This window comes from Pseudorca crassidens, chromosome 15, assembly GCF_039906515.1.
Source record: "Pseudorca crassidens isolate mPseCra1 chromosome 15, mPseCra1.hap1, whole genome shotgun sequence".
NCBI lineage: Eukaryota > Metazoa > Chordata > Mammalia > Artiodactyla > Delphinidae > Pseudorca > Pseudorca crassidens.
This window is the reverse complement of record NC_090310.1, coordinates 76873986-76883033: the sequence shown is the minus strand read 5'-3', so window position 1 is coordinate 76883033 and position 9048 is coordinate 76873986. Positions and strand designations below refer to the sequence as shown.

Genomic DNA, 9048 nt, shown 5'->3' with positions numbered 1-9048 from the left:
GGCGCGACTGCCCCTCCTTGCCTGATGGTCCAAAACACCAGCTGAGGTGTGTAGCTTTTTTCCATACCCAGCAACTCTGTTCTCTTGGTCAGGCCAGCCTGCTGCTCCGAAGAGCAGATTTTGTCATCAGGGATTTAATGGCTTAAAAAGAAAGGGGATCTGATTGCACTCAGGAGCCCTGGCCAGCTACGAGCCCTTCCCCCCAACCCCCAGGGACCACGGCTAAGAGACTGGAAGAAGCCAGAAGAACAGTGAGGTTTGGCTTCTCAGAACTCTGAAAGGCAGGGGGGCCCCAGCACAAAAAAACACGAGAAGCTGAAGATCAGCGTTTAGCCTGGGCTCTGCCACCAACCCTCGGGCTAAAATGACCTCCCATTATTTTAGAGCAGTGGTCAGCTCACAGACTTGGGAGCCCCATGACCTGGATTCAAATCCTGCTTCCTCCACTTTCAAGCTGTGTGATCTTAGGTTAGTGATTTAACCTCTCTGGACTCCAGTTTTCCATCTGCAAATGGGATGATAGTTTTACTTCCCAGGGTGCTTATAGGGGTCAACTGCCTTAATGCACACAAAGAGTTTGGAACAATGCCTGTTGCAAAGAAAGTACACAATAAATATTGGCTGTTCTTTCGTTATTCATATTATTTATTTATTTACTTGGTTATTGTCTGTCTACTCCAGGAGGGCAGAGACCTAATCTTTCTGTTCTCAGCAGTGCCCCCTGACCCAGCACAGTACCTTCACATAGTAGGTCCTCCGTAAATATTCACTGGAGGAATGAATGAATGAACATGTCACTTCCCCTCCTTGAGCCTCAGTTTCTTGATCTGGAAATGGGGAAATTTTTATTTCATTCTCAGTGTTTGTCCATATTGTCCTAATCCATGGTGATCCTATATCTTTGCTTTTTACCATTGGAAGAAATAATTATTAAAAAATGTATAAGCCCTTGTTCATAACTGACAAAACTTGGAAGCAACCAAAATGTTCTTCAATAGGTAAATGGATAAACAAACTGTGGTACATCTAGACTGTGGAATATTATTCAGTGTTAAAAAGAAATGAGCTATCAAGCCACGAAAAGACAAGGAAGAACCTTAAATGCATATTAGTAAATGAAATAATCCAATCTGAAAAGGCTACATACATGACATTCTGGAAAAGGCAAAATTATGGTGACAGTAGAAGAAATTCGGTGGCTGTCAGGAGTTTAGGGGAACGGAAGGGAGGGATGAACGGGCAGAGTACAGAAGATTTTGAGGGCAGTGAAACTGTGCCATATGATACTGCAATGGCAAACACATGTCATTATACACTCATCAACACATAGCACACACAACACAGAGTGAACCCTAATGTAAACTATGGGTTTAGCTAATAATGATGTGTCGATATTGGCTCATCAATAGTAACGAAAGTATCACGCCAGTGCTAATAACGGGAAACTGGGGTGGGGTTGAGAGCATATAGGGGAACTCTGTACTTTCCTACCTTCTCCTCAATTCTTCTGTAAGCCTAAAATGGCTCTAAAGAAGTCTATTAATTTTTTTTTAAAGTATAGACTCATTTTTAAAAGCTTGGTTAATTGGCTCTTTTTTGTTTGTTTCCTAACTATTTGACAATCAGTGGGTAGTTCTCATCCACACTGACTGCAGATGTTTGAAAGTGGTGACAGGGACACAGGGAACCGAGCTTGTCTGCTGAATCTTCATCCTCATTTTGTTTTCTGGACACCATCCACAGGTACAGTAGGGACGTGGCTTGTTCCTTTGGCTTGGGTCAATTCTCAGAGCTGGAGTGCCCATCTCCTTCATGGCAAACTTCTGGATCTCCTTGAGTGTACAAGGAGCACACTTTTTGAAGCCTGCTTCACGGGTGTGCTTGTGAATGTCAATGGTATATTCTCTGCTCACCGCCTTGTTGCTGGCAGAATGGTCCTTTTCACCATCCTTCTTTGTGGGAGCCATTCTGCTGGCCCAGGCTGAAAAGAAAAAACTGCAATGGATTACTGATTAATTGGCTTTTAAAACACACATACACACATGTCCTACACTGGCATGTAGGTGGTTTCAAATTCATTCTTTTTAGGTATGCTTTGATTGTTAGGAAATGTGTTTAAGGCATAACAAAAAGTTTAGACTGTCATGATGACCTTGTACGGCTTAGAGATTTCACAGATGAGAAAACTGAGGCCTGGAGAGAGGAAGTGACTTGTCCAAGGTCATAGCATGAGAGGTGAGAGAGCTAATGTCTACTCACCACCCCTGTGTGGGCTCTGCCTCAGTTGCCTCCTCTGTAAAGGGGGTTAAAATAGCACCTACCTCCTCCGATTGTTGTGAGGATTAAATGAAACAATACACAAAATGCTTAGAAGAAAGCCTGGTACATAGCAAATGCTCAAATAAAGTTAGCCATTATTCATATTAATTCGTGGTGCGGAGGAGAAGGAGGAAGAGGATGACGGTGTCAGCTCCTGTTTCTCTTTTTGGTCAGGGAAGAATCACAAGACTTATTTTTTTTTTTTTTTTTTTCTGCGGTACGCGGGCCTCTCACTGTTGCGGCCTCTTCCATTGCAGAGCACAGGCTCCGGACGCGCAGGCTCAGCGGCCATGGCTCACGGGCCCAGCCGCTCCACGGCATGTGGGATCTTCCTGGACCAGGGCACGAACCCGCGTCCCCTGCATCGGCAGGCGGACTCTCAACCACTGCGCCACCAGGGAAGCCCGACTTAGCTGGCTTTTGAAAAATACATAAAAATCACCAAGTTTTCTAAGAATCTTTTTATTTCCATTGGACATAGGTGCTTTCGTGAATTAAAACTTCCAAGTATTCAATACAGTGCATAGCATACAGTGAGTGCTCTATAACTCTGAGCTATTATTATTAGGAAGACTTATGGTTGCCAGAGGCAGGGGCTGAGGGTTCGCGGAATGAGTGAAGGGGGTCAAAATGTACAAATTTCCAGATATAAAATAAATAAGTCCTGGAGATGTAACATACAGCATGGTGACTATAGTTTACAATACCGTAGAGCATATTTGAAAGATGCTAAGAGGATAGATCTTAAAAGTTCCCATCACAAGAAAAAAAATTGTAGCTGTGTGTGGTGATGGATGTTAACTAGATTTATTGTTGTGATCATTTTGCAATATTTATAAATATAGAATCATTATGTTGTACACCTGAAACTAATATAATGTTATATGTCAATTATAGTTCAATTTAAAAAAAAAGACCTCAACTGCCTACATCAAAGAGAGATATCACCAAGGAAGAGTTTTGGAGGTCTGATGGTGATTTGGTGGGGGGGGTTAGGACCCCCATCTCCCCCACCAGGTTCCCCTAGATGCTGTCCCTGTGCTTGGTTATTTTTGGCCAGCCTCACTCTGGGATTCCGTCTGCCACCGTCTAACACCAGGAGTGAGGCCAGAGGAGACAGATCTGGCCCGTGGAAGCCTGTCTGCAGGGCAGAGCTGATAAGCCCCTCACATCAGGTCTGGCTCGTGCTCTCTCTGCTTTTCTACCTAGTTTGCAGGCAGATTCACTCCTGAACAACTTCTCTGCTCTCTCGCTCTCTTTTTCCCTACCCCCGATTCCTGCCGCCGCCAGGGAGGAGGGAGATGTAAATTCATCTGCTGCAAGGCTCCCAGAGGGCCTGAACTTGAGAAACCGAGGTGAGGATCTGCCTGTATGTGAGAAAGGCAGCTGCTGCTGAGTTTGTGGGAAATCAGAGCTGGGGATGGGGGTGGGGTGGGGGTGGTAGTTAGAGTCACGTGCCAGGAGCACAACCAGGAACTTCCAGGGTCAGCTGAGGAAGTACCGGGATGTGTAGAAGGCCAAAGGGAGTCATGGAAGAGTGAGCCTTCGTTCTGAAGGAGATCTGACACCAACCATAGAGCCCTCCACCGGGCAGCCACCGCTCTTAGGACTGAATCCACAGTGGCCTGCAAGGCCCTGCCCCCACGTCTCTGATCTCATCTCTCACTTCCCTCCTCCTGGTCTGCTCTGCTCCAGCCACACTGGCCTTTCCTTTCTGTTCCTCCAGCACCATGCTTGTTCCAACCACAGGGCCTTTGCACGTGCCGTCCCTCGGCCTGGAACTACTTCCTGGCTTTGAAAATGGCTGGTTGTTTCTTAAGCTACAGGCACCACTCATACGTCACCTCCCCTGGGGCCCTCCTCTGACCACACTCAATTAGTCCTGCCAGTCCCTTTCTTTTATTTCATCCACACTCTTGGTATTCTCTGAAATTATCTTGTTCATTATGTTATTTTCTAGGTGTTATGCTGCCTGCCATTTTCCCCATTCACCATGATGCATATCTGCTGGCTGAACAAATAAACTTGCTGTACAGCCTCAGATGAGCTATTTTTCTACTCCAGGCCTTAGTGTCCTCATCTGTGGAAAGGTGACGAAGAGCCCAGAGTTTTCTCTAACCTTTGCTCAGCATGGGCTGTGAAGACCTAAGAAGATCAGGGGAACGTTCTGAAAAGCACAAACGAGAAGTGGAGAAGAGCAAAGAAACCAGTCTACAGGAGAAATTGCTCATTTAACACATTTAATTTCCTTTGCAAGGTGTTACTCAGCCAGTCCAATCCCTCAACAAATAGTCTCACCTCCTTCTTGCCTTGGGGGAAGTAACAACTTCTTAAGGAGATAAGGCTATTGATTTTATTTGCTCTCATCTTCACCTGAGAGTGGGATGAGTTAATATTTGTTACATTTCGGAGCCAAGTCCTTAAAACTGGGGCTCTAGCTGGAATATGCTATGTGAACTCAGGCAGGTCTCCCCACTCCCTGGGCCCTACCTTTTCTATCCTTTGAGTGAGAGAATGCAAATGTTTGAAACTTGGGCTCTCCCAGTATAGTCTTTAGGATAACAGAATCGCCAGGAGGGAGGAGAAACGATGCTGTCACAAAGTGCCCCTGGCATAGGCCTTGTAAAGCGTGTCCATTCATAACGTTCTGATTAGTTCCCTGGTCTCCCTCTCAAAGCACTTTCCCTCCAATATCTCCTGGCAGCTCCCGGGTGGAGGTGGGGTAGGAGGCTGCTGTCTTCATCCCAGTTTGGCAGAGAAGAAAGTAGGAGAGAAGCAAGGCCTTGCCTGCCTACCCAAACTCATTTCCTACCACTCTCTCCCCTGGCTCTGCCTCAGGGCCTTTGCACATGCTACTCACTCCCTCAACCTGGAATATTCTTTCCCTGGCTACCCTCACTTCATTAGCTCTCTACTTAAATGTCTCCAAGAGGCCTTCCCTGATCGCCTTGCTTAAAATAACAGCCCCGCCCTCTCACTCTCACCACCCTCCACGCCCTTACTCTGTTTTACTTTTCTTCCCCGCATTTCTTGACACATGACATTAGATGATCTCTTTACTTGTTTATTGTCTGTCTCCTCCCCCAGAAAGTCAGCTCCATGAGATGGGGATTTTTATCTGTCTTATTTTGTGCCATCTCCCCAGTCCCCAGCAGGGGCCTGGAACAGCCTAAACACTTGCTAAATAATTGTTGAATTGAATTAGTCTCCATGGGGACAAAGAAGTCGAAGTGACCTTGAAAGATAAATTTCATCTGTCCCCCGGCCACCAGGCTGGACTTTCTGCCCTGTGTAGGTTTCTCTTCTGTGACAATCTCTCAGCAGAAATCAAGATTCTTGATGCCTTAAAAAAAAAGTGGTTTTGGTCATGACCAAGATCTGCAAACTTTCTTTTGCTAACTCTGTCTTGCTTTCTTACAGGGGTTGACAGAAACAGGAGAAGAGGCAAGATATTTAGGTTACATGTTGTAGACGAATGATATAGACAAACTGCTAAAAAGAGATTTGATTCCTTTTTGCACAGGACTGGGTGTTTCCTATACCTCATTCAATAGTACTGGATAGTAATGGGTATGATAATCCTATTAACAATGACGATTTTCACAAGAGTTGATATCAGGTTAAAGGTCCTGCATGCAGGACTTTCAATACCTCATCACTGAGCTTCCAAACAGCCCTGAAAGGTGGGTATTGCTATGATGGTGCTCATTTTACAGGTGAGGAAACTGAGACTCTGTAACGCGAAGCACGGGGTTAATTTGCCCACGGTTACACTGCCAGATGCCAACATAAGGGACACCTGAGAAATCCCTTCCAGAAATGAAATTCCCTGTGGCTGAGAGGTTCAGAGTCGGGGCTCCGGAGTCAGACTGCCTGTCTCTGACTCTGGGCTATATGACCTGGGACGAGATAATTAGCTGTACTGGGCCTCAGTCTCCTCGTCTGGAAAGTGGGGGTGATGACAATGTTGCCAGTATCAACAAAGATTCACTGAGTTTAATCTGTGAAATACTTTTTTAAAATAATTAATTAATTATTTTTAGCTGTGTTGGGTCTTTGTTGCTGCGTGCGGGCTTTCTGTAGTTGCAGCGAGTGGGGGGCTACTCCTTGTTGCGGTGCATGGGCTCTAGGCACGTGGGCTTCAGTAGTTGTGGCACACAAGCTCAGTAGTTATGGTGCACGGACTTAGTTCCTCCACGGCATGTGGGATCTTCCTGGACCAGGGCTTGAACCTGTGTCCCCTGCATTGGCAGGTGGATTCTTAACCACTGTGCCACCAGGGAAGTCCCAATCTGTGAGATACTTAGGACAGAGATTGGCACACGGTTAAGTGCTCAATATTTGTTAGTTTTATTATCATCTCCTTGTACACTTCTTCTTTCTCTGCTATAAACACACTCTCTCTCTCTCTCTCACACACACGCGCGCGTGTGCGCGCGCGCGCACACACACACACACACACACACACACACACACGGTGGGCTTCCTGGAGGAGGAGTTCTGCCAGACAGCCAGGCAACCAGTTGAGTTCAGGACCTAAGGTCAAGCTTAGATCTCCTTTCCTGGCAGGAAGTTTCCCACTGAGAGGGGAGCGGCAGCCTCTTGTGGCTTCTCCCATCCTCCCCCAGCCACCACTCTCACACCAGTCCGACACACAGGTCATGTGCTGTCCCTAGCCCCGTGTGACTCAGCCTGGCAGCTGGACCAGATGGTGGGAGGAGAGTTGGAGATTAGCACTGCCAGGGGTTGCTCTGAGCAGCTGCCTGACTGCAAAGGTCAAGGTATTGGGTTTCCACCTTGCATGGCGCCCTGGGAGGTAAGCACGAGACCCCGTGGAGACCAGGCTGGGGCTGCCCGATGCCCTGCTCACCATCAGGGTTCATGTTATAATTAGTCTTTTCATGCGTATGCTTGACAGTTTTTGAAGCGTTTTCCCACCATCTGAGGTCTGCAGGGTAGCCAGTGTTATTTTGACCATCCCCATGAAATGGGGCTTATTGAGGTGGCATGTCTTACTCTATGCCACTCAGGTGGTGGAACTGAGATCCAGTGGAGGTTTGCCGCGTTTAAGCCCAGCGTGCTTGCCAACACCCTGCACACACTGTCCTCAAAGCTGGATGCAAGTGTGCGTGTGTGTGTGCACACGCATGTGTACATGGTGCACCGAGGGAGGAGGTGACCCACGCTGGAGCTGCTTTTCTGGTTCATGTGTGAAATTCATGTGTGAGCCTTAGAAGCCCATAGTGAGTCTTTGTATTTAGGTGTATTTATAATTTACATTTTTATTCATTTTTTTCAAAAGGTATTATATTCACATAGTTCAAAATTCAAATGGGTATAGGAAGATGTCACCCTCTCTCCCCTGTCATCCGTCCACTCCGTTGCCCTCTCCAGAGGTACTCAGTTATCAGTTTCTTCTGCCAGGCTGTTCTGTGCTTCTACAAGTCAATGTGAACATAAATATTCCAACCCAACACTTATATACAAAATGTTGCACATTCCGCTTAGTGTTCTGCTTCTTGATTTTTTTGTATGTTTAATAATATGCCCTGGAGATCATTCCATAGCAGTTCATACGGAGCTGTCTTGATAGTTTTGAAGGCCATGTAATACTCTATTATAGGGATGCACCAATTTGATTGGTGTCCTGTTGATGGACGTACAGGTTATTCCCAATAGTTGCAATTACAGACTATAGTACAATGAGTCCCCTTGTACCTGCATCACTGGTTATGTGTGCGGGGAGATGCACAGCCTTTCTGCTCAAAATGTGCCAGGACTAGCAGCTGGGCATCAACTAGGAGCTTCGTTAGAACTGCAGCGTCGCAGGCCTCACCCCAGACCTGCTGGATCAGATTCTGCATCTTAAAAAGATGCCCAGGGCATTTGTATGCATATTAAAGTTTAAGAAGCCCTGGTTGGGAAGATAGATTCCCAACCAGAATTGCTGGGTCAAGAGATAGGTACATTTATAATTTTGACCATAACAGACAAATTGACATCTGCAGTTTGATTTGATACATAGTCTCACCTGCAATGCATAAGCATTTGGGGAGAATAAAAAAAAAATCCATATCCAGCATTGCAAACTATGGGGCGTAGGATTCAGCAGGTGTGGGGTGAGCCTGGAATCTGCACCGTATATACTGTCTGGGTGATTCTGATATCCATCCAGGTTTGAGAAAAACTGGCCTAATTACATTCCTCACCTTTGACTCCAGAGGCTTCTTTAGGGCTCCAGGCATCCTGGCTGTAATGATCCTTTAACTCTCCATCCAGGAATGGCCAACTCACGTGCCCACAAGGGCTGGATAGATACTACTCGCAACTGAAGTGTGCTGGTTTACAGTAGGTTTGGTTTCTACTGACACCGAAGTAAAAAAACATTTAGAAAAAGTGCAAACCAAGCAAAACGTATTTGGGCTGAAATCTGGCCCACAGTCCATGAGTTTGTTACCTTTGATGCTCTCACGATGCCCTTTAAAAAAAAAAAAAAAAACTGTTTTGGCAAATAGTCTCATTCAGCTTGGCGAGGACTCATGGGTGCCTTCTCCGCAGTGTTGGAGATATTAGGGATCAAGGCTCCCACTTTACAGATGACAAAATGGAGCCCAGAGTAGAGAAGGGGTGGCCCTGAGGCCTACAGAAAAGTTTAACCAATACTTACTGACTACTGGGCAACGTGCTCAACACTGGGGGATTTTAGCCTGCAGGTCCCGGTCCTCGAGG

General features: G+C 46.3%; 1 protein-coding gene across 1 annotated transcript; it reads right to left on the bottom strand.

Annotated features, from left to right (window-relative positions):
* Positions 1-1622: 1622 nt before the first annotated feature.
* LOC137208068 (large ribosomal subunit protein eL31-like) lies at positions 1623-1967 on the bottom strand. The gene has a single exon (XM_067708515.1). The coding sequence runs from the start codon at positions 1965-1967 to the stop codon at positions 1623-1625; it is 345 nt and encodes a 114-aa protein (XP_067564616.1).
* Positions 1968-9048: the final 7081 nt, after the last annotated feature.

Excerpts from the sequence above, each read along its gene's own strand:
- LOC137208068 (XM_067708515.1), bottom strand. The coding sequence starts at position 1,967 with ATGGCTCCCACAAAGAAGGATGGTGAAAAGGACCATTCTGCCAGCAAC.